The following is a 26,368-nucleotide window of genomic DNA, read 5'->3' as shown; positions in this document are numbered from 1 at the left end:
TACTGCGGCTTTGCAAAAGGAGCCCTAAGTGTCGCGGGATTAACTGTGTGAATACGCATATTTCTGTTTCTAAACTGGCTAAGATAAATATGTATGTGCTGGTTTTCAACTCACTGAGATTTTCTACCTTTTTTAAAGGGTGTTGGTGTATAAACATCCATTTCTGTGTACTTTAGACCAGCCTCTACATTGTCCAAATTCAATTTACAATAAAACACAAATATAAAACCAAAGTTAAAATCTAAGATCAGAAGGTGTCATGAAACTAATAGCAAGAATGTAAGAGGGAGTGAAGTACGTGACCACAAAATCAAGACTGTTTTCCATTGCAGGGGTGTCCCTGTGGGATAAGTTGTCAGGACACCTGAGACTATGTTCTGACCGTTTCAATTTCAAAAAGCTGTTAAAAGCCAAGTTGTTTGTAGATGCAAATACAACCTAAGACACGCGTGAATTCTATGATGCCAGTACCTTCTGTAGTTCATAATGAGCAGTTCTATTATTTATGTAATGAAGTTGAGTGAGTTGAAATTTGTTAGGCATAAAAATGTACATATGAACGTTATGTTAATGGAAACCGCTTAAAGTATAGGCGGTATATAAATTTTTAAATGAATAAATAAATTGGAGAGGTAAAACGATACAAAAACAAACTCCTCTATCAAATTTATATTACATTCCTCAGAAGAAGAAAGTATCCATAGAACAGGGTATAGATCAGTTGGAACAGATAGATTTTGATTTGACTGGTTTTCTAGAGGACTCGCAGGATATAATTCAAACTAGATCTACACTCTTAATAACATGCACGAGAGAAATAGATAAATCCTTAATAATGAAAGCTTATTTCCAAAATAAATTAACAAAATTTTGTGGAGACAATGTATTAATATTTCCGGATGTGGCCCAAGCAACACAATTAAGAAGGAAATCTTTTTTGGTTTTGAAATCTAGGGTATTAGCATTGGGAGCCACATTCTATTTAAAGTTTCCCTGTAAATGTTTGATTAAATTTCAGGAAAATGACTATGTTTATTGGGACGCAACACAATTAGAACAATTTTTACAACGTCATGAAACAAGTTTACCTTCTACTTCTCTCACCACATAGTTAATATTTGGAGTTTTATATGTATTAGTACACCAGAATGTTGATCTTTATTGATCATGATTATGTTTAAATATTTCTGTATTATTTGCCTGTTTTGTTCTCTCCCAATTATGTGGACTAGAGGAAAATGTATAGTGAACCTTTGGAGGTTATATATGTATCTTTTTGCTTTCGTAAAAAATTCCTTTTTTTTTTATTATTTGTATAAATGATAATGTATAAAAAATTTGATAAACAAAAAAAAAACAAAAAAACTCCCATTACATTTAAAGGAAAAAGCAGTAAGGATAGATTTCAATAAAATTTGCAAGGGAAAGGGGGGGAAAAAAAAAGGGAAGCCATAATATAACCTACGTAACAAAGAAAAAGTAAAAATAACTTAGGCCTTCTTTTACAAAGGCGCGCTAAATCAATGCATGCGCTAACCGCTAATGTGTCCATAGGATAACATGCACACGTTAGTGTTTAGCGTGCACTAAATATTTAGCGCATGCTAAAAAGCTTAGCGCACCTTTGTAAAAAGAGGGTTAGAGTATAAAAACTATGAGCAAAATGCTTGAGAGAAGTAGAATGCCTTTAATTGAGCTTTGGATGTGGGGAATGATTTATCTTCACAGAGATAATTGGGACGAGAGTTCCAAAGCGTGGGTACCATGACTGAGAACGGCAGATTCTGTTCTAAAATGCTTGTGAAACTTTGAGACCCAAAACTTCTATGCCCTTTCGAGAATGGGGCTCTAAATGTTACCACTGTGAAACATATAAACCTGTCAACCAGTAATTTCTTGAAAGAAAGTGATGGCTTCCCCCCCCCCCCTTGCAGTAAGTGTTGTAATGCAATGACATCTTTTATAACTGGGACCATTTCACTGCGGGTATCTGTTTGTAATTACTGCTACCACTAGGGGGTTGGTTTTACTACTCTGATGATAACACTGTCCTTGCGTGGGGACCAGATATTCAAGCTCCTCAGGCAATGTTCTCATTTTATATCTCTGATCTCCTGTGTAGTTTATCTGAAGCTGTTACATTCTTGACAGATGTCAAAGTTATACTTTGTGTACTGAAGCTATAGGTGTCAACTATGATGTATGTTGGAAGCTCTCTGTGGGAATCGACCTGCTCTTCCATTCTTGCTTTTGAGAGCTGATTGCAGTGAAACTTCTTTTCTTCCATCTCCCTGCTGGGGGCTCTAGATTGACTCGGAGACTGATGCAAGTAAGTCTGTGTTACAGCCATGAATTGATGGCTGTTAACACAAGCCTTTCTAACGCAAGCATAACGCCAAAGTTTGCTAGTCGATGCAGTAAACAAATTATATGCAAATAGGAACAATGCAAAATATATCTGCTAACCCAGGAAAATTAAGTTGATCAGGTCAAAGAATTTTTCTTACTGGCAGAAGCAATTGCTTCCAAACCTTTCATACGTGCTCAGTGCTCAATATATAGTTATGAACAGCACAACTACACCTTTACAAACAGCGCAGCTGCAATCTTCATTCAGGATATAATCTTCAGAAGCCTCAGTGGTGACTAGTTTCACACGAGCCACTCTGCCCGTGATTCGCCAAACTCTTCATAGGCTTCAAATATTGTTTAATTAAATACTCATGAAACACGTATATTTTTGAAAAAAATCTTTCACAATAATCCATATGCAAAAAGGAACTTAGCTTGAAAAAGAGTGTCTCTTATTAGAGACTTGGGTCAGATAACGTTGTGTCAAAGGCTGGTCCCAATATTCGAAACAGGACATCTTTCAGGATGTTGGGACCAGCCTTTGACTCAGCGTGAGCGAAACATGAGTCTATCAGCTTTCTGTTTTGGCTTTCTTCCTTTCCCATTTTGTTGGTATTGCATGCTAATTATCCTTTATTTTAAGTGCTTTCCACCTTACAAATTAGTGGGCTTGAATTCTAAGGATTCTTGACATGGGTTTCCTTTTGATTTTCTCAATTAATTAGTTTCTTTGTATACCTCAGATTTATTTCCATACAACATCTGAATTATGAGGTTATAGTCTAAATTTACTTGATATAATAAAAATAAAAACACATTTTGGTAATGAAAACACCTTTGTGGATGAAGTGCTGTGAAGAGAATGGGGTAGGAGGGGTGAAGGAGAAGGGCATGTAACCTTGCCTTGTAGAGCAGAATGGAGAGAGACCTTTCAGCGAACACAATGCAGGGTAATCACTGCGGCCCGGTATGTGCTGCGATTACCACAGTCCTGCCAAGTAGCCAGTTTGTTCAGCCTAATTATAACAGCAGCCTCTCTTCTTACTCTAAGCTTTTGTTATAAGTTGGTGTTTCTGTCTGAAAGAAAATCATTTTGCCATAAATTTGTTCTTCATATAACTGTGGCAGAAGATTTATGTTTTATTTAACCTGAAAAGGTTCATGCACACCATTTTTGAAAAAAAATAACAATAAAATGCTATGAATATCTTCTTATATGTTAATAGTGTTTTACCAGGTGCATGCAATCTAAGCACTGGGCAGCCCCACCACCCATAAGTGTTTCCATATGATTTTTTTTATTTTTTTAAATATTCTCTGATAGTAACCTTCATTCTTTTGCAGTGCACTACCAAAAGATCATTCATCGGGACATCAAACCCTCTAATCTGCTTTTGGGTGATGACAACCATATCAAAATAGCTGATTTTGGAGTCAGTAACCAATTTGAGGGGAACGATGCAATGTTGTCCAGTACTGCTGGGACACCAGCATTCATGGCGCCAGAGGCTCTGTCAGATACTGGCCAACGGTTCAGTGGAAAGGTGAGTTTTCTCTCATACGTATAAAGGGTAATTGAGTGGTAGAAATGAGGGAATAATGTCTTCAGATGTAGGATAAGGGCCCAATATTCAAAGTGATTTAAGTGGGCAGGAGCATAGATATTTCATCCTTCTGCTATACCCCGAGCACTTCTACGAGGGGCTGGTGAAATGTTCTCAGCCCAACCAACAAAGCTGGGGCAGTCTCCATCGAGAGCTATACACTTAGTCCAGCGATTTTTCACTTTTTTCATTCCATCGGAAAAATACGGTACGAAAAAAGTAGAAAATCGCTGGGCTAAATGTATAGCCCTCGATGGAGACTGCCCCAACTTTGTTGGTTGGGCTGAGAACTTTTCAACAGCCCCTTGTATGCACACAAAATATGTGGGACAAAGATTCCCTGTGGCAGCAGCTGCGGGAATTTAACCTTTAAAAATTCATTGTCAGCTCTCTCTAATAAAGTGTTTGTTTTAGTTGGGGAGAGTTTTTTTTTTGTTGGGGGGGCGGGTTGTCAGCATACAATTAAACGATAGAATTTATTATACACCTAATCTCCTCTTCCACATACACCGACCAGGTTACCCACTCCCTGACACCATATCCTCAACCGACCAAAAAAAACAAACAAAAAAAACAAACCTAATTCTTCCTACCGATTCATATTACCTACCAACGCCTGGAAAAAGATTTGATATGTAATGTAATATAACTGCTTTCATCCAATGTTACCAAGTCTATACTCATTCTGTAACTATGTCTTACCCTAAATGTCATGTACCCTCCTGGAAATGTCCAGCTTCTTCTTATGTAATCCGCTTTGAACCGCAAGGTACAAGCGGAATAGAAATCACTAATGTAATGTAATGTAATTATCTGAAATGTGACCAAAACCAGTAATATGGCTGGGTTTAGGCACATGGGAAAAGCATGCAGAACATCGCTCATAGAATTCCAAGTTTATTTATATTTGGTGTAAGGAGGGTGAGAGGCGAACCCCCTCTTCTTGCCCTCTTCTCAACCTCCACATGCTCCATCCCCGCCCCCTCCTGCTGCACACGTCGCTTCTCTTCTCACGTACCTCTGTAACGTTCCTGGTGCGAGCAGCAACCCCCAAATTGCAGTCGCGCCAGCATCAGTTCTTCCTCTGATATCACCTCCTAGGCGCGGGTTCAGGAAGTGATGTCAGAGGAAGATCCGATGCTGGCATGACAGCAGGTTGGGGGTTGCTGCTCGCACCAGGAACGGTACAGAGAAGCAGCACATATACGAGGAGAGGAGGACAGGTGCCTTCACCATCACCAAGATGGTTCCAGGGGAGGACCGCCCCCTTATTACGCCACTGATGCCACCCATTGTAGGACTTCTGAGCAATTTACAATCATAATAATAATAAGGGAAATTTAGTGGGGTTAAAAAGGCTAGTAAGAGTTAGTAAGAAAGGGAACTACAATGTATGTGTGTGTATGCACATAGAGAATGACACGGGGAAAAAATTTATCACTATTCCCGCCCTGTCCCCATGAGCTCATCCCCATCCCTGCTCCGTCCCTGCGAGCTCAGTCTCCGCCCCCGCCTTGCAAACTGTGAGATCCCATCCGCACAAGCTTCAAATAGTTATGATTTTATGCTGAACTTATTTTTATTAAAGTATAAAAAAGAGACAATATTCTGTACAATTGTCATTTTATAAACACAAATAATACAGAGCAAGGATCAACAAAACCCCTGTCTCTCCTCCCTTTCACAAATATCCCCTCCACTTTTGTGAAAACTGAGCAAACCAAATTACTACATAATGTTACATAGAAAAATCAAGCTAACACAATACTTCAGTCACACATGGCAGGAATAGTGTTAGGGGAGTGCAACTAGGGCAACTGTTCCCTGGTCTGAGAGAGAGCCCTAAGTCAGCTGGAAGCTAAAGAAGCACAGCCTGGGCTTGGCGGTCCCCAGTTATGTCTAATGCCAGCTCTAGCAGGATACATGTTTCAAATCTGAAATATTCTAATCACAAAATCTAAAAGCCCAACAGGACTAGGGAATGCTAATAGTACAAATCAAGTAAGCAAACCCGTAACGGTCACTGGCCACTGGATACTCCTATTAAGTTTCAAGTTTTCTTTATTTTTTGATATAACGTTTATCATACGAGTATCTAAACGGTTAACAATAAAATAGAATATAAAAATTTAAAATAAAAGCATGGCTAAGATAAAAGGAGGGGAAGCACTTACATGATAAGGAAGGGAAACAAGGGGAGAGAAAAGTTATTAATTACATCGAAATGGAAAATAACAGGTGGAGTTTTTTGTGGCCAGTGACCGTTACGGGTTTGCTTACTTGATTTGTACTATTAGCATTCCCTAGTCCTGTTGGGTTTTAACTGAGGCCTTTTTCTCCACCTGTTTTGTTCTTTAACGCTGTATATTTGGAGTTCCTTTCCTCATAGTCGCCAGAAGAGAGTGGACTTCTTATTACTTTATATTGAACTAGTATTTTAGCCCGTTACGTTAATGGGTGCTAGAGTAGACATCTATTTTGGGGTTGTTTTTTTTCTTTGTCTCTTTCTCCTTGGATGCTGTCTGTCTGTCATTCTTTCTGTCTGTGTCTCTCCCTGGCCCCCTGTCTACCTTTCTTTCTGTCTCTGTATTTCTCTGTTGTGCCATGCCTGCCTGTCTCTCAGTAGCCTCCTTCCTATGTCCATACTGTCCCATCCTATGTCCTTAGTGCCCTCAGTGCCTCCTATGTCCTTAGTAGCCCAGTTCTTCCTTACCATGTCCTTAGTGCCCCCAGTGCCTCCTTCCCATGTCCTTAGTGCCCCCAGTGCATCTGTCCTGTGTCCTTAGTGCCCCCAGTGCCTCCTTCCCATGTCCTTAGTGCCCCCAGTGCCTCTGTCCTGTGTCCTTAGTGCCCTCAGTGCCCCTTCCTATGTCCTTAGTGCCCCCCAGTGCCTCCTTCCTATGTCCCCCTCACTGCCTTCCAGACTTTGACCCAACCCCACCCCCGAAGCCAGCCTGCCTGTCTCCCTCCCATCCCCCTGTGTAGTAGACCCAATGAGCAGCATCTTTAAATTTGTACCCCCCTCCCATCCCCCCTGTGCAGTAGAACCGGTGATCAGCCTGTTTCCATTTTCCCCTGCCTCCGCCACCGTGCATCCGACCCCATTGACCCTCCCATCCGCCCCTCCCACAGCGAGATGACCTCAGCGTTTCATTTCCGGCTCTGGGTAGGTTTGTCGGCTGCGCCTCTGGCCGGGTTGGGGGGAGGGAAGGAGGCGGCCGACATCCGACTCGGGCCGCTGCACCGCAGGAGAAGCAGTGTGCAACTTAAAACCCGGAAGGGTTACCTTAAAATGTTTTCCGGGTTTGGCTGCCGCGGTCGACATCCACCTGGGGGGGGGGAGGAAGAGAGAGAGCGGAGAGGCGGTGACCGCTGCGTCTTTCAACAGGGAGCAGGACAGACCGTAAGGCGCGCATGCATACTTCCTATGTGTTGTTACAGCTCACGGAAAACCGGCGCACACATAGGAAGTGCGCATGCGCGGCCTAGCGTTTTATTATATTAGATAATTTAACAATTGCCTTTAATTTTTGATTCACCTTGTTGGGAAAAAGCACAAACCTTCTCTGAAAACCTGCACTTCAAAAGGTTTAAGTAAATGTCCTCAGAAAGTTAAGGAAGGACTAGAGACTCCTTTTACAAAGGTGTGCTAGCGTTTATAGTGCAGGCACCAGATTAGCGTGCACTATAGCGCGAACTACCCGAAAAACTACCGCCTGCTCAAGAGGTGATAGCGGCTAGCGCGCACGGCTTTTTAGGGCTGTCTCCTGACGCAGCGACCTGTAGGCCTGCAGGATCTGTTGAGATTTTTGTGGATTGTCTTCCTTTTGTGGATCTGTCTTCCTTTTGTGGATTGCAATCATCGATTAAGCTGAAAATAGTGGACGTGGATGTTTCTGGAACTGCCTGGAGCTGAGTAACCTTGTTTATTAGTTAAACCTTCTTGCAACTAATGATCTCTTTTACATTTAATTGCATTCGAGTTTAGGGGTGTGAATGTTTTTTCTCCCCACCTGTGTTTGGGAGTTTTTTTACTTCTTGCCTCTCTCTGCATAGTGGCCAATGATAAGAGAAAGGACTCTTTTCTGAGTGGTTGCTCAATTGAGCAATATCCTTATGGATTTTGAGGCCAGTTGGAAAATGCAAGTAATATATTCTATGTAATCCACCGGATATCGACTTTCTATAAATACATATTTTTTAAATTTGTAGTTATTTTATTCCACCCAAGTCCCTTTTCTTGTTTGTGTTCATCTCACAGTTCAGCCCCTTTTGTTCAAGTTAGCCATAATCATTAAGTGGAAGTACTTCTTAGAGCTTACTTCAATTGATTAGCTCCTGCCTGCAATTGTTATATGGTTTTGAACCCAGCATAGTTGGCCATTCCCATGACATACCCTAAATTCAACCAAATCATGTCTCATCTCACATCTATAACCCTGCAAAAATGCATCAGTAGCTACTGACTCATGGTTTGGGAACTCCCAGAGCAGAGCATACAACATAAATTTATCTTAGAAGTGGTATGTAAATGATTTCAAATAAGTTAAATATTCATGATAAAGGGTAGTCTCATTATATAGACCAGGGGTCCCCAAAGTCCCTCCTTGAGGGCCGAATCCAGTCAGGTTTTCAGGATTTCCCCAATGAATATGCATGAGATCTATGTGCATGCACTACTTTCAATGCATATTCATTGGGGAGATCTGAAAACCCGACTGGATTCGGCCCTCAAGGAGGGACTTTGGGGACCCCTGATATAGACAGAGCACTCCTGAGAAGCTGGGAAGCAATACTCGTGAAGTTTTTAGAAATAATAGCATTGTGTAGCTCTAACTTGGATGTAATTGTTTTAATTAAATTTATCTGCAGTGTCTGAAAAATGATTTTTTTTTCTTTCAGGCAATTGACATGTGGGCCATGGGGGTTACCCTATATTGTTTCGTGTTTGGAAAGGTAAGGTTGAAATCTGAAGCATTTACTTTCAGGTCCTTTTACTGAGGTGCGGTAGCCGATTTAGCGTGCGCTAAATGCTAACGCATCCATAGACCATAATGGGCATGTTAGCATTTAGCGCGCTAAATATTTAAGGTGCACTAAATTGATTAGCGTGCACTAAAATGCTTAGCGCGCCATTGTGAAAGAGGGTGTGTACGACTAATCAGATTAGTTAAGCTATGATTAATTCTACCGGAAGTACAGAAAAGATAACGAACACACGAAATTGAAATTTGTACAAATTAGCAGCTTTATTATAGTATTTGATACTTAAAGTACAACACCTTTATTAGTGAAGGTCCTCGTCAGATATTGGCAAATTCTTCTGTTTGTGTGACACGTGATTAATAGGCTGAAGGAAAAGGACAGCTTTTGCAATCATACCCAGACTTATTGGCCTTTGATTTGCCCAAATGCCCGCAGACTTGATTTGCCCAAATGCCCGCAGATTCCATGAATATTGGCAACTTCTGTGACATTATCAGTCATTGCATTTAAGAAGTTCCTATCCATACCATTAATTTACAGTGTTAAAAATGTGGCTTTATCCTTGAATGCAGTTTTAATAAACTAATTAAAAACGAATTTTGTGAGGTTTGATGTGAACCACATTTTTAAAAAATATATGAACACTAATCTATTATGTGGTTCTAACTCCCAAAACAACAATGAATTTTTAAGTGTTCCTGTTGACTTTTGTGACGAGTGGTCTTTACATACTGTTTGTCTTATTTTGAAGTGTCCTTTTATAGATCCCTACATCTTGGTTCTTCATAACCTGATCAAGACCAAACCAGTGCAGTTTCCAGAGGAGTAAGTAAAGGATGCTGGCCTGCTCCTGAAGGAGCTTCCTTAACCCTGCACTATTGTGCTTAAGTACTAGATAGCTTTGAGGATGTTTGTGTAGTAGATAAAGTGATTTAGGGCAAGATTCACTAAAGATAGCGACTCGATCGCTGTTGGCTGATTCTCTGGCCGATTTTCCAACAGTGATTGATTCACTATCAAGTTTGCATGCAAACCCACCGACTCAGTCACTCAGTGAGCAATAGACACAATGCAGAGCCCTAACAGTAGTGACAGGGGAAGCAGCCTCCTCTCACTGCTGTCAGGGCTTCTGCTTTTTTTTAATAGAACAGATGTTCTGTGGGACTTAAACATGCACCATCTGTCCCATTGAAAAAGGCCCCTCCCCCTCGCTAGCACCCCCGAGCCAGTGTTTCAAACCCCTCCCCTCCCCCCAACCCCAAAGAGATGGCATTTGTTTTAGGTTCAGGTGGGTTGCCGCGTTTGTCGGGGGTCGTTGGGGAGGTCTGGCGGTGGTGTATATTTTTTTTTTAATGGGACAGATATTTTGCGTGTGTAATACATGCAAAATATCTGTACCATTGAAAAAAACAACAACAGGCAGACCTGTTGGTAAAACCTGATGCTAAATAGCCAAGCGATATAAGTGAATCAGTCGCTTGGCTATGTTGCATGGGGTTTTACTAATTTGCATGGGTTGGATCGGATCAGAAAATGGGCGATCGAGGGGAAAAGCACACGGTTGGCCGTTTAGTGAATCGGGTCAGTTGGCAGCGATTGTCGCTAAACCTGTGAAAATCTGTAAAAACAGGTTTAGCACCGATCGCTGACTTTAGTGAATCTGTCCCTTAATTGTCTTGCCATGAGTAAGAATGCTGGATAGACCCTTTCAGACATTATCTCCTTAGGTTATGATTCGGTTGAATAGGTTAGTTTTTAATAAAACTTCAGGAAATTATTAAAAACTAAGCTATTCCACCGAATCATAACCTAAGTCCTCTCTCCCTACCCCTTCTCCCCAAGTTCTCTTTTGCCTTACCTCTTCACCCTGCCCACCCTACATTTGTCCCCTCTTATTTAACCTGTTCCCCGCTGTACTCGCTGATTATAACTATTCGCTGATTGTCCAGCCCTTCTTTGTTGTGAACCGCCTCGAGCTACTACGGCTTTGGCTACTACTCTCCAAGCTTCACTGGCTCCCAGTATACTCCAGAGTCCTCTATAAATGTGCCTGCATAGCCTTCAAGATTCTACATGGCGTCCTTCCTCCCGTTATCCCACTCTTCTGGAATTCCTCAAACCCGCTCTCGACTAGATCCTCCCAAAAATTGAAACTATCTTTCCCTTCTATAAAAGGTATATCCCGCGCAGGAAAACTTGGAACATCCCTCCCCTTTAGAACCACAGAACTCTGGAACAACCTTTCATCCCCGCTCAGAAATTCTAGCTCCTTCCAATCCTTCCGCAAACACTTGAAAACTTGGCTCTTTTCAAAAATCTAATCACCTCCCGTGCTCTAGTATCCTGTCCCCCTCTATCTCCTCAGTCCCTCTCCTATTTCCTTTCCTTGTAGTTCCTTTCCTCTCAACCTCTGTAAACCGTGCCGAGCTCTGCGCACGCGGAGATGGTGCGGTATACAAACCTAAGGTTTAGTTTAGTTTAGTTTTAATAATAGTGGACTTGAGTTCCTACCACTCCATCTCTTGAGATGAAAGGTTTCAGTGCTGCTTCCCCCCACTCCCATATTTTTTTTAACTTACCTAAGTACAGCAAGAGAGAAAGACAATGCAGATAGCTGTATAATGAGATTATAAATTGAGCTAAACTTTGCGACACGACTTAGCAATATGAGATAACAAGATGCCTGAAACTCAAGCCACTGCCTGTGGATTTATCATCACCAGGTAATTAGTGAGTGCAGAGAAGAAAGGTTCTCACTGTAAAGGCATGAAAAACAGGCCTGTTAAACAGAGCTATAACAAAAATTTGTTGAAAGATTTCCTGGCAGTTTGCCTTAATCTTCCGCATGTCTTGAAAGTATCTCATCCAGTTTGACTTTCAACCCACTCTGTCCAACAGTGTTTTTGGTGCCACTATGTTTATTTAATATTTTATGTATTTATGGTTGTAATCCACTTAGTTTTTAGGAAGACTATATACTACATGTCTTTTAAATAAAGAAATTTATTTTATGGGCTGAGTTATGCACTGCTAATAGATTTTACCTTATAATTTTGGAATTGTTTAAGAAACCCAAAAAACTGATTAAGTTTGCAGTATAATGGAAAAAGTAGCAGCCCGCTAACCTCTTCTAAATGGTTATCTATTTGGTGGATAAAAATGGTCAGCCAGGCACATCCTAAATCCATATGCAGCCCCTCAAGTAGCTATTATATTTGGCTATATTTTGGATTCATTTGACTGTAGTGATGCTCTGGGACACAAGTTGCTGTTCACAGGGAGTTCATGGAAACTTGTCATCTACTTCAGCAGGCACGAGGGACTATAGAAGAGACCCACTCCACAACTATGTGCTAAGTCAGGAATCTCAAAGTCCCTCCTCGAGGGCCGCAATCCAGTTGGGTTTTCAGGTTTTCCCCAAAGAATATCCATTGAAAGCAGTGCATGCACATAGATCTTATGCATGTTCATTGGGATAAATCCTGAAAGCCCGACTGGATTGCGGCCCTCAAGGAAGGACTTTGAGTCCCCCTGTGCTAAGTGGTGTCTGTAAAGAAGGGATTTAGAATACCTGCGTCACAAGGCAGAAATATCTTAGCCTTCTCACATAAATAGCATTTTTAAGCATGATCTTAAATAACTAAGAAACTGCCTTTCTGGTATGGCGTAGGGATATAAAAACACATGAGGGAGGTCCATATACTGTAGTGGCAATTCTATAAATTGGCACCTCATTGTAGGTACTATAAAATGACACCCTTGGTGGTAAATCTATAATAGTTTAAAGGCAGGTCTAAGCCAATATAAAAGTTTCAAGTTTATTAAACTGTTTGATTAAACGCTTTTCCAATTTCAAAGCGTTTTACATAAAATAAAACAGAATTTAAAATGGACTCACTTATACATAATATTCTACTAAACGAACAAGGGTACATCCTTTAGACAAGAAGAATACTGGAAACAATGGGAAAGCGGGGGAGAAATACAATATTTGTTAAAAAGGTACATAAAAGGGAAACAAATTAGGGAAATAAGGGGAAAAAATAAGAGACCAAGAAAGGTCATAAGAATGAGTGTTTATAGTCAATATTTAAGGGAAAAGAAATTAACTGATATTATTGTAAAAGTAAACTGTCAGTCAAAGGCTTCTTTAAAAAGAAGACACTTTAAGTTCTTTTTAAATATTTGCAAATCTTGTTCTAATCTTAAGTACAAAGGGAGAGAGTTCCATAACATAGGTGCAGTAACGGAGAAAATAGAAGCACGGCGGGTTCCGATAACTTTTAAAGAGGGAACATTTAAAGTAGATTGTGAAGCTGCATCGGCACACCGAAAGTTAGGCATGCCTAATTATGACAGATTAATGGCTGGTGTAAGGGAGTGGACCTAACTGTGCCATGCAATGCACACAATTGATAGTATTCTATAAGTTGTATGCATCACTTGGTGACATATCTATGACGCACCTATGGTTCATCTACGTCAGTGGTCTCAAACTCAAAGCCTTTGCAGGGCCACATTTTGGATTTGTCGGGACTTGGAGGGCCTAAAAAAAAAAAAAAAAGTTAATGTCTTATTAAAGAAAGGACAATTTTGCATGAGGTAAAACTCTTGATAAATCTTTCCTTTTGGCTAAGTTTGAATAATAATACTGTAATTTATAGCTAAAGTTTCAAGTTTATTATGTTTTTATATACCGCCTATCAAGGTTATCTAAGCGGTTTTACAATCAGGTACTTGAGTATTTTTCCCTCTGTCCCGGTGGACTCACAATCTATCTAACGTACCTGGGGCTATGGAGGACTGAGTGACTTGCCCAGGGTCACAAGGAGCAGCGCGGGGTTTGAACCCACAACCCCAGGGTGCTGAGGCTGTAGCTCCAACAGATGATCAAGAAACTATTTTATTTTACTTTTGTGATTATGAGAAACATACCGAGGGCCTCAAAATAGGACCTGGCGGGCCGCATGTGGCCCCCGGGCCGCAAGTTTGAGACCACCGATCTACGTGTAGACAGTTGCACACTAAACCCCCAATTTAAAATATGGCACCTAAAAAAAAATCTGTGCCGACGAGCATGGTGCTAAGCGCGATTCTAAAAGTTATGCACACCTTATAGAATCACACATAGTTTGGTGTGTGTCCTAATTTTTAGGAGCACCCATTAAGGCCAGGTGAAACTAGGCCCAAATGCCTGCTCCAAAGTGCCAACTGGTCAGCGCACAACTTCTAAGAATGCTCACGATCCATCTACTACTATTTATTATTTCCATAGTGCTGAAAGGCGTACGCAGCACTGTACACTTTGACGTACAATAGACAGTCCCTACTCAGAAGAGCTTACAATCAAATTTAGACAGGACATTTCAGGGTTGGGGGAGATTATGGTAGAGGAAATGATAACAGTGGGTATAGGTATCTGAAAGCATGAGTGGGAGTTAAAAGTTGAAAACAGATTCAAAAAAGTGGGCTTTTAGCTTGGATTTGAACACTGCTAGGGATGGAGCATGACGTATTGATTCAGGCAACCTGTTCCAGCAGTATATCGGCCAGGTAGGTAGGCGGAGAGCTTGCGCCTGCTGGCCGATGCACCACTAGACCACCAGGCAATGGGGGACATTTGAAAAGGTACGGGACGGGGGGGGGGGGGTTAAAAAGGGACAGGGGTTAAAAAAGGTACTGGGGGATGTTTTAAAACTTTTATTTCCTTCCCTTAGGGGTAATAATAAATCTACCAGGGGATTTAGTTACTCTTTCGTTTTCAAATTGACTGAGCTATGGAATAACTTACCGCTTATACTAAGAAATTTGGGATCCTTCTTTCACTTCCGGAAAGCTCTGAAGACTTTCCTGTTTGTTAAACATTTTGAAAACTCGCCCCTTTTGTTAATTTAGATTTTCTGTTCTCTTAAAGTATTATGTTACCACGTCTATCTGTTTTGAAAATGAGCCCCAATGTCAAACAAAATAGACGACAGTAATAGATATGTCACAAGCTTAAATAAAACCTAAAGACCGAGGCTTACAATTCAGGAACTTAGAAAGACAAGTTACTTTCAAGACAAATGTAAATATTCCTTTTTATATGAAATTTCTTGCTGCCTTAATCACTGATTGATGTTTTCTTTATCAGACCAAAGATCAATGAAGAGCTCAAGGACCTGATTCTAAGGATGTTAGATAAAAACCCAGAAATACGAATAACTGTTCCTGAATTAAAGGTAATTCAGAGTACACATTTAAGAAGAAGAGGTGTCTGAGTTTATATGCGATTCTTGTGTTCTACTGTTCTAATATAATGTAGATATGTAAGCCAAAAATTGATTCATAACACTTTTGAATCAGTGGATGTCCTATGACATCATTGCTATATGGCATAGATACTTGGGGATTGGTAGTCAAAGCTATCTATCTGCTATCTGGGCCCAAGCATTGATATTCAGTGAACATCATATATAACCATCTCAGCACTATCCAAGTAGTGTCAGGATAATCTAATGGCAGAGATAAGGCAATGGCAGAAATTATCTGTATACCAGTACTGAATATCGATGGTGCCAGGACAGCTCTTCTCACTTGTCTTGATAGCTGTCCAAGTACTGGCGTGGCTTCCAGTGGCATAGCCATGAGGAGGCCTGCCCTTACTCCCACCACATACATAGGTCTCAGCTTCCCCCCACCCCCATACACACACATACACACATAAATGGCTCTCATTATTATTAATTAATTAATTTAGTTTTATATCCCATTCTCCCCAACGAGACCAGTTATAACATACATAGAATACAGGCAAGACAGGTTAAAGTTTATGTATTTACAACAATATGTTTATATATATTTATTTTTGATTGTTGATTAAGGGAACAGTACATCTTTTCTTCATTGCACTAGGCAGGGGATTGGGTGAAGAGGTACATTTTTTATTGCTTTCCTAAAATTCAGGAATCCTTTGATGGATCTGATTTGTGGGGGTAGTTGATTCCAATAGCTTGGTAGAAATTGGGAGTAGGATCATCTTCTGTCATGTTGTAGAAGGAGGGCGCAATCAGGAGGAGTGGCCATTGGTATCTGACCAATCGGAGTCTTAGGCCCCTCCCCGGTGCATCCCAGAATGCACCAGGAAGAGGTAGGCCCGTCATTTTGGAAGAGGCGGTCCTGCCGGCAGAAGGGAGTGAGCATCCCTCTTGCCGGACATCTCCTAAAGGTATGGGGAGAAATGTTAGAGGGGATGTTGAGGTGTGAGGGCATGTTGGAGAGTATCAGGTGGGTGTTGAGGAATGTTGGGGGTTCAGGGGATTGACGGGGCTGGTGGCAGGAGGGAGTGGGCATCCTCTCTACCAAATGGATGGGGGGAGTTGTCAGGCGTGTCGGGTTCAGGGGATTGATGGGATCAGCAGCAGGAGAGCAGTCTCCATCGAAGGCTGGTCACTTAGTCCAACGCTTTTCCACTTTTTTCATTCCGTATTTTTCCGACGGAATGACAAAAGTGGAAAATCACTGGACCAAATGTATAGCCCTTAATGGAGACTGCCCCGACTTTGTTGGCTGGGCTGAGAATTTAGTTTTCAGCGGCCCCTCATACATCCTTATGCTACTTACAATGTCAAGGGGGGAAGTCATTCATAAAAGTTTTTCCAGGGCCCTAAGGGTGGCCCTGTTGTATAATTGGCTCATTTTGTTGCTTCCTTCATTGAATACTTGGAAGGAGAGTTGGCCTTTTACCTAGGGTTGGACCCCTAGACCCACTCCCAGGCCCACCCAGTTCCCACCCATTCCCGCCCCAGCCCCACCTCCAATCCAGCCACCTCCCCTACTGCCTGCTCTTGTCGGGCAGGACATCTGTGCATGAGCGGATGTGTCTCAATGACGTGTGTGACGTCATCACATCGTATCCACGCAAGAGCAGATACCCTACTGCGAGAAGGATAGCTTTTCAAAATCCGGACAAAGTGACGGGTTTTTTAAAGCTGTCCAGACCCCCGGACAGGTCCTCAAAAGGAGAACCCTACTTTTACCTGGTGCATGATGTACAGGCTTCCCCTATTGCAAGACTTTTCTGGGAGTGAGTTCCAAAGTGTGGAGGCTACTCTGGATAAGGCACATTGGCAGATGCCACTTTGTGTGATTTCCTTTGGAGATGGTGAACATAAGAACATAAGATTTGGCGCTGCTGGGTCAGACCAGTGGTCCATCATGCCCAGCAGTCCGCTCACGCGGCAGCCCTTAGGTCAAAGACCAGTGCCCTATTTGAGTCTAGCCTTACCTGTGTATGTTCTGGTCCAGCAGGAATTTATCTAACCTTTTCTTGAATCCCTGAAGGGTGCTTTCCCCTATAATAGCCTCGGGAAGAGCGTTCCAGATTTCTTCTACTCTCTGGGTGAAGAAGAACTTCCTTACATTTGTACAGAATCTATCCCCTTTTAACTTTAAAGAGTGCCCTCTCGTTCTCTTCATCTTGGAGAGGGTGAACAATCTATCTTTCTCTAATATTTCAATTCCCTTCAATATATTGAATGTTTCAATCATGTCCCTTATCAGTCTCCTCTTTTCAAGGGAGATGAGGCCCAGTTTCCCTAGCCTCTCATTGTACGGCTACCCTCCAGTCCCTTAACCATTTTGTCGCTCTTCTCTAGACCCTTTCCAGTAGTACTGTGTCCTTTTTCAAGTAAGGCGACCAGTGTTGGACGCAGTATTCCAGGTGGGAGTGTACTATGGCCTGGTACAGTGGAATGATAACCTTCTCAGATCTGTTTGGTGTCAGTAGGGATGCTCCTCACAAGTAGGGCTACCATATTTTTCTCCAGGAAACCCCGGACATATGACCCCGCCCCATTCCACCTCCAGCCCCATCCCCACAAAGCCTCCTCTCTTTTTCCAGAGGAGCTCCAGCTGCATCTGGAGAGCCTGGAGCATGCGCGGATGCATGTGATGTCATCCGTGCATGCTCAGAGGCCCTCCAGATGCGGCTGGAGCTTGTTGAGACTATCAAAAACCCAGACAAATGCCGAGTTTTGGAAAGTCTGCCCAGGAGCCCGTACAGTCCTCTAAAAAGAAGACATTTCCGGGTTTCCCCCGACGTCTGGTAACCCTACTCGGAAGGAACTTAGAGACTGTGGAGATCCTGATTTTTCAAATAGTTTCAAGTTTAATAAATTCTTTGATTTGATCGCAAGATCATATTTCGATGCGATTTACAATAAATAACAAATCGAATAAAAATAATAAAATCCACATACATCACATAAAATACTACTATACATTAATACATTAGGGAAAAGGGCAGTATAAAATACAATATTAAAAAATAAAACAGTAAATAAAATCGGGTATAGGTTTAATATACACAGGATGGGAAACAAGTCCATGTCCTTTAAGGTCTTTGAAGATCAGGAGTAGAGTTTGAAATTTATCCCTGGTACTGTTCTGATAGCCAGTGGAGTATTTGCAGAAATATGTAATGCGATTGTGCTGCTTACAGCCTTCTGTCAGACGTGGTGCGGCATTCAAAATCAATTGCTACTCATGCAAATGCTTGTAGTCTCACCAGTTACAGTAATCCAGCTTTGATGTTATCGTGGCATGAACCACAGTGATAAGACTTGTGCTTTGTGCTCAATAGCTATGCTTTTAGCATATTGTGAGTATTCATCTCTTTAAAGCAAATCTGTCATTCCGTTTTTGAGTCTTTATTTACAAGGACCCTTATTCTCTGCCGAAGCCTGAGGCTGCATTAAATAGCAAAATGAAAGGAATTCGGCACTCAGAATTAGAAACAACTATTTCTTTGCCTTTAACTTAAGCAAATTCAGTTCCAATCCTGGTCTGGCTTTTAGGATATCCACCCTCAGTGGCTTAGTAAGGGAGAGCGAGGGGGGGGTGGACTGCCTTGGGCTCTGTCTTAGTGGGGGTGCCTATCTGCCCCTCCCTGCGTACGTTCTGAAATGTTCACCGACCAAGCATCATCTTCCACCTCCTGCTCACTCTGACCTCGGCTCCCTTCTGATGTCACTTCCCTGGTCACGGGACCAGGACATGACGTCAGAAGGTAGCCAAGGCTGGCATGAGCAGGAGATGGAAGATGCTGCTCACACCGGCGAACATTTCAAGGGGTTATGCGATGGGGGGGCAATCGAGCGGCAGGAAAGAGTGGGGGCGCACAGTGTGGTGATGCCAGGTGCCGCCACCCCGGGTGCCTCCCTCCCTCGCTAAGCTGCCTTAAATATTCATAGGGAAATTTTGCATATGTTTGACTCAATTGCCAAGTTAATTAGCATATTTTGATCATTCTGAAGACTAGGAGGGCACTTCTATAAAGGAGTGCTTTGATGTAGGTGCCGCAGTGTAGCACAGGGAGTACCTGGCCTACAATATAACAGCATCTGGGCACCCAGATTCCATCGTAGAATGCTAGCATAAACCCATATCGACACCTAAATATAGACTTGCCCCCTTACGCCAAGTCTATGGCAGGTGTAAAAGGGAATGCCGGTATTCTATAAGTTGCGCACACATGAGACATCCCTATATCCACTCTGCTCACCTGTATGTCCCAATTTATGTGCACATTTATAGAACACTGAGGACACTTATGTGCATATTAACTCCGCTTTTATGCACTCATGGTGTGTGTAACTGTAGGCGCACAATTTAGAGCTACCTTTTAAGCCTGTTGGCAGTCATGGAGAACTGAAACTAAATGCTCTTGTTCTGAGGTAACTATCTTATCTGTGGATCTATTTAAAGCCCTCGTAGCACTGTGAACTGTATATTTAACAAAAGCCGGCGCAGCGAAACATTTTAATTAACGTTTTCTAATGCAACAATGCAAAAGAGCTGGCTTAACAAAATAAATAAATCAATCAGAGACTGGCTTCACTTTGTGCAGTTGTTTGTCTTTTAATTATTCGGAAAACAAAATCAGCTGATGTTACAATTTTAAAATCATCAGTCCAATTAAGGAGAAAATCAAGCAAATGGAAAGACAGAAAAAGAAATAAAGGAAAGAGAGAACATTTGTTCCCAAATTGCATTGCTTGATTGGCTTTTAATTGACATATTCAGAAAGTGTTGCGTCCTTTACAGCTTTCCTGAAATAGTCATTTAGACTCTAGCATGGTGTTTTGCTTTTTTTGGAGTGGGTCGTTGTACACATGTCTAATTATATTTGGAATGTACATGTTAATTAAACGATGCAAGAAACCTCTTTGCTGAGTCTTGGAAAAATGCTTCGGACGCCTGAGTTGAAGCCAGATATACATTGCGCCTAGATAATTTAATACCACACCTTGCTCTCTAGAAAGTGAATCTGATATGAAGAAACTAATAAAGACAAGGTGACAGAGCAGGACTTTAGTTGTATAGCATGAAACTAACTCCCTCCCCTAGCACTATGGATTTTCTTATACTGCTATGCCAAGGTTCAAGTAACCTATATCTCTAGATTTAAATCTCTGTATTGAATTAAATCAAAATGCAGCTAGCAGAGAACCATAAAGCAAGTTACAATCAAGCAAACTATTTCATTCCATTTTGATTTTGTGGAAGAAAACAGACATAAAATCCCTCTCCTACCTCCCATCCAAATCTCAATATTAAAAGTGGTAGCTGGAGTTTGCTATGATAACCTTCCTCTATACCAGTAGTTCCCAACCCTGTCCTGGAGGACCACCAGCCAGTCAGGTTTCCAGGATAGCCCTAATGAATATGCATGGAGCAGATTTGCATGCCTGTCATCTCCATTATATGCAAATTTTCTCTCATGCATATTCATTAGGGTTAACCTGAAAACCCGACTGTCTGGTGGTCCTCCAGGACAATGATGGGAACCACTGCTCTATACTATCCATCCCCCGCCCTATCTAACTCAGTCCCGCCCTATTCTCCCACTTCCTTCCAATACTGCCTCCAACAATCAATGAGCAATCAAAAGGACACTATAAGGCTTACTCATTTATTAAGACTTCTTCTCCTCACCCTTGGGGGTAGGGTCTAGATCAGGGGTCTCAAAGTCTCTCCTTGAGGGCCACAATCCAGTCTGGATTTCAGGATTTCCCCAATGAATATGCATTGAAAGCAGTGCATGCACATAGATCTCATGCATATTCATTGGGGAAATCCTGAAAACCCGACTGGATTGCGGCCCTCAAGGAAGGACTTTGAGATCCCTAGTCTAGATGTAAGCCCCCCTCTATACTCCAAAATATTTATTTCCATTTTAAAGTGAAATGTGCATCACGAGCCTCCAAAATAAAAAGAACATGAAATGTATTCTGCCAGTGCCAATAGGACAGCACATACGGTTTATTTATTGATATCCCACCCTTATCCAGGGTGGGTTACAAAAAATACATACAACACACACTACTTGCAACAAACTAGGTGGGCGACCAGCACTCTACTTTCAATACATCTTCAAAATCATGCTCCATATTTCATCTGACAAAAAAGATGCCGTTTAAGTAATCACTTAAAACTCTCCAAATTCTGCTGTTGACGTATGTTTAAGGGTAGCTTATTCCATTCTCTTGGGCCCTTAAAACAAAATATGCCATCCGTGGACACTGCCAGTCTTTAACAGATGGAATATGTAATTCTACCAACCCTGCAGACCGTAGTTGACGAGACGGGACATGTGGCAAATAATCTCAGATCTTTGTGTCCAGTATTTCAGGATGCATTTCTTCCCCATAACACATGCTTTACTCAACAATAAATGTCCCAACTCCCTCTCCCTTAATAAGAGGCCGCCCACACCTCTGTTTTCCCAAACAGCATGCCCATTGGCGACAAGCCGATGACTTTCCCCAGGAAATGCTGAATAGCTTATATCTCTACAAAGTAGAACAAGCATGTTTTATGATATAAAAGTGGATGGAAGGGCTAGGCTCTTCCGGTTGCATTCACTGATGCAACAAGTCTATAATTTGCATCTTTTTTACAGCATCCCTACAATATTTCTTAACTGTAATAAATTGATCCTTTTAAAAAAAAAAAAAAATGGAAAAGAATAAATTTGAAAACTCTCATGTTGCTTTAATGGGATGGCTTTTACTTTCAGCCAATAAAGGGAAACAGAGTCTCAGGGATTGTTAATAAAGCCTTCTTTTAGTGAAACAAGAACTGCATTTCTGTTTGAATTGTTCCCTAGTTTCTAGCAATTAGTATGCTTCCCGCCCAGTACCAGTAGGCTGGTACAAATGCAATCTAATCGAAATAAATTTGGCATGGTTGAAGTACAATTAAAGTCAAAGCATTCTTCTGCTCCTTTTGATTCTTGCTAATACCTGTAATTCTCTTGATATTAGTCTTAGTTGCTGTAGAGCTTGCTTGAGCTCAAGAGAATATTTTGAACCAACAGACTGTAAAATGAATCTCATTCCTTGAGATCTGCTCCCAGGGGAGAAGTAGCTAACAATTAAACAGTGGACTGAGGGTCGGATACTCAGAAGATTACCATGCAAGTAAGACTGGCTGTAGCTATTCTAGCTTGCAAGTTAGTTCAGCCTTTCTGGGGGGAGCGCGCTTTAGCCGGAGATATGCCTTCAGAGGGTGCAGGAAGACCTCGACAATTTATATAAGCTTTTTCACATGAGATTCAAAAAAACAGGAAAGCCCTGAGCAGGAGGCCCAGAGGACCCCTTTAGGGACTTGCCTTGTTGTCGTTTAAGCTCTGTGGCATCCACACATCCACATTTCAGCAAATTGTTCTTCAAGGGCTCCAGGAGGGATATTCTTCCTGAAAAGCAAGCCCTTTGTGATTCCCCAGCCCTAGAGGTATCAGAGGGTCTAACCCTCACATGCACAGTAGCATGTGGCCCATGGACGCTCCTCAGCCAATCATCCAGCACAAACTTGGCCTGATATAAGGGTAGAAGGGTCTGAGAAGTCCATTATAATCAATTTTAAGCAAAATTGAGGGTTTTGAGGCAGACAGAGGCTTTTAAATCACAATCGAGAAATCCAAGATGGCCACCATGGCTGCGTTTTGGTGCCAAAACATGGCCTGGGAAAGCTGCAGCAAAGTAAAAAAAATTCTGGGAAGGGATTTTTGGAGATGGGAGACCCTGTAACTATCCCCATAAACCACCAAAATTGCAATCCTGAGACACCCTCCCCCCCAAAAAAAAAAAAAAAAAATTCCCTTAAGCTATAATAGCTGTCACAATTATCTCAGTTAATATCTGCAGTACTGTTGGTCATAGAATGTTGGATGCAGGAATTTAAATTAAAACTCAATAAGGATAAGACAAAATTTTTCTATGTGACTCCTTGAAAAAAGACCACCGTTGAGAATGTATTAGTAAATGGAACTTCTTATCCATTAAACTCAACGATTAAGATCTTAGGAATTACATTGGACCAAGACTTATCCATGAACTAACACACTAACCAGCTAGTTCGGAAGTGTTTCTACACACTCTGGAAGTTGCGCTCAATATGTTCCTTCTTCGACAATTCTGCTTTCAGACTATTGGTGCAATCTTTGCTCCTCAGTACTCTTGATGATTGTAACATCATTTATTATGCCGGTCTCAAGAGTAACCTGAGCAGATTGCGATTAATTCAGAATATGGCCATCAGGTTAATTTTTAACCTGAAAAAATCAGATCACATTAACTCTTTTCTATCGGAAACTGCACTTGCTTCCGATGGAAGCCAGGGTTATTTTTATATTTGGATCATTATGCTATAAGGTGTGAAGGATCATGCTGAACTGGTAACATCAAAATGGCCTGAATTCCTTCTATCATATTTTGCATTTCCTTCTGCTAAGGTATGTCGATATAAAAAATACTTTGATAGGTTACTCTCGTTTCAGGCAGCAACCAGGGACAAAGAGTCCTTGGAATGTACTAACTACCCCTATAGATGTCTATTTTAAATTTGTATTATTGTCAATATATGGGGTTTTTTTTACTGAAATTGTACACCACCTAGAAGTCTGATTAGGCGGTATAAGAAATTTTAAATAAACTTGAAACTTGACAAGGCATTTAGTTGACTAATTCTTAAGGCTGAATCGTATAAACATTTCAAAATAGAAAACCGGGCATTCCCAGTGAACTATAGAGTAGACATCAATCAATTCAATTCTCTAAAAATTTTTCAAACAAGACTGATTTCAGTAACTTTCTGTAATGTATATAAGAACAGGACCTGCCAAATAAAAAAACGTAACTCCCTATCCCAGCTGGCTGCCAGAGAAGCAATTAGACGTTGCTAGAACTTCTTATACACACAATTTTGAACTGGGGAGAAAACAAATAGCGCAGTATTACGCTGTGGATGGTTTGTTGTGAATAAAATAAATAATTCTACCAGATTCTCAGGTGCTTGACCATATAAGGTTTTATAACAGAGTATTCCCAATTTGAACTTCACCATGGGTCTCAAATGGAAGTCAATGAAGCTCCCTGTAGTAAAACATGATCTGATCTGACTTTTTCAGGTCAAAAATCAAATTCTGCATTCTTCGTAATCTAAGTACAATTGTATGGTGTCTGGCAATATGAACTGAATTACAGTAATCCAAAGTACTGAGTATCAACAACTGGACAAGTAATCTAAATTGTGGGTATAAATTTAGGCAGTTAGCCCTAGAAAATTTTCAGAGAGGCTACTTTTGGAGCTTAACCCCTTTGAATTTTGGGCCCTTAGGCCCGGATTCTGTATCTGGTGTCATTGTCGGCAGATGCCTTAAAAATGGCCGCCAATTGCATGTCAATCATTCGATGGGTACAGTATCACGCCTCCACAAAGGTAGGCGCTGGAAATATAGGCCAGGACTTTCAAGGCCTACATTTCTGGCACCTACCTTTGATGTGACTCACGCCTCTGTAGGCTCTTTAAGCCGCCTAATGCCACTTCCAGCGTTAACCATGCCCACAGTGGCGTTAGGTAGCCTAAAGCACCTATGGATGTGCAATTCTAGCACCGGTAGGTGCCGTGAAACTCGATTTAAAACATTGTTTAAACAGTGGGGTTTTATTACTGAGCTTGGGCGCCTACTAGCATCTAAAAAATTGGCGCAGGTTAGAGAATCCAGACCTTAGATTATAAGCCCTCCAGAACTGGAAAATACTGTGCCTGAATGTACATTGCCTTGAGCTACAAATGAAAAAGGCAGAACCTAAAATCCGGATTCCTTCCCCTTCCCTCTCTGGCAAGAAACAATTGATCTGGTTCCACCCAAAGGTTGTGGGTTTTGTGCTGTGCTTTTTTCTTTACATTTGGCAAATAAATGATAGCCCAGCCGAATGTACCATTGTCCATCCCCTTCTCTGTTTGTGGTTAGAGCTGAGAACCAGGAAAGTCAGTGTTTGAGTCTCACCTGTGCTATTCCTTGTAACCTTGGGCAAACCACTTGATCTGCCACTTAACCTACTTGGAGTAGAGACAGACTGTATCTGAATATTTATCACCACTGTACAGAACTGCATACAGCCAAGACATGCTATAAGAATAAGTAATATTATGTTTCAAATTCTGCAAGACAGAACCAGCTCCCTTAGTGTAATGGCCATCTTCCTACCTTTTCAGTCTGTTTAAATAAACCTCCAGAAATACTATTGTACCAAAATAGTTTCAAACCACAGCCATAGCTGAATGCTTACTTTCAAGCAACATAGCAATGTCAATCATGGCTTTTAATCCAGCAATGCTGCTGTATTCTAGTACAGTGTACATATGAGGGCTAGTCCTCAGATTAGCAGCTGGTGATATGTTTAGGCCGAGGGTTCTTAATTGACTACTACTGTTATTTCTAGAGCGCTACTAGACATACACTGCGCTGTTCAGAGTCACAAAGCAAACAGTCCTTGCTCAAGTGAGTTTACAATCTAAAGAATCAACACAGACAAACAGGATTGCAGGGGTAGGGGTTACAGTTAGAGGGGATGGTTAAACTGCTGGCTAGGAGTGAATAGAGGGCAGAAGGGAGTAAGATCAGTGGTGTAGTTAGAGGGGGCAGTCCGCCCCGGGCGTCATGTTGGTGGGGGTGCTGGCACCCCTCCTCCTCTCTGCCTCCCCACCTCTTCCCATTCCTCCCCTCCAAGCATGCCCCCTCCCTTCCCCCATACTTCTAGTTGAAGTTGTTTGCGGCGGTCAACAACATGTTCTTCGCAACTCCGTCAGCTCTCCTGCTGACATCACTTCCGGGTGCTGCACATAGGAAGTGACATCAGAGAGAGAGCTGACAGGGTCATGAGGAGCACATTGTTGACTGCCGTGAGCAACAACTTCTACTAGAGGTGCAAGGGGAGGGAAGAGTGGGAGCGTGGAAGGAAGGCGGGAGTGGGGGGGAGGCAGAGATGAGGGCGGGGGAGGGGCACCACCGCTCTGGACGCCTCTTACCCTCGCTACGCCACTGAATAAGGTTATGAGTTCTTAGGGCACATCTTACAAGTCTGGTTTAGAATATTCTT

At 41.7% G+C, this 26,368-nt stretch overlaps 1 protein-coding gene across 2 annotated transcripts in view; it reads left to right on the top strand.

Moving 5' to 3' along the window:
- CAMKK1 (calcium/calmodulin dependent protein kinase kinase 1) overlaps positions 1–26,368 on the top strand; it is a 229,875-nt gene that overhangs the window by 168,775 nt on the left and 34,732 nt on the right. For both annotated transcript variants that reach the window (XM_033922566.1, XM_033922567.1), the window contains exons 10-13: positions 3,697–3,896; positions 8,859–8,912; positions 9,694–9,767; positions 15,076–15,163. In XM_033922566.1, the coding sequence (XP_033778457.1) occupies positions 3,697–3,896; positions 8,859–8,912; positions 9,694–9,767; positions 15,076–15,163 (416 nt within the window). The remainder of the gene's footprint in view (positions 1–3,696; positions 3,897–8,858; positions 8,913–9,693; positions 9,768–15,075; positions 15,164–26,368) is intronic.

Source organism: Geotrypetes seraphini, chromosome 15 (assembly GCF_902459505.1).
Source record: "Geotrypetes seraphini chromosome 15, aGeoSer1.1, whole genome shotgun sequence".
In the NCBI taxonomy this organism is placed as follows: Eukaryota; Metazoa; Chordata; class Amphibia; order Gymnophiona; family Dermophiidae; genus Geotrypetes; species Geotrypetes seraphini.
The sequence above is the reverse complement of the archived record's forward strand: the minus strand, read 5'-3'. Positions and strand labels throughout refer to the sequence as shown.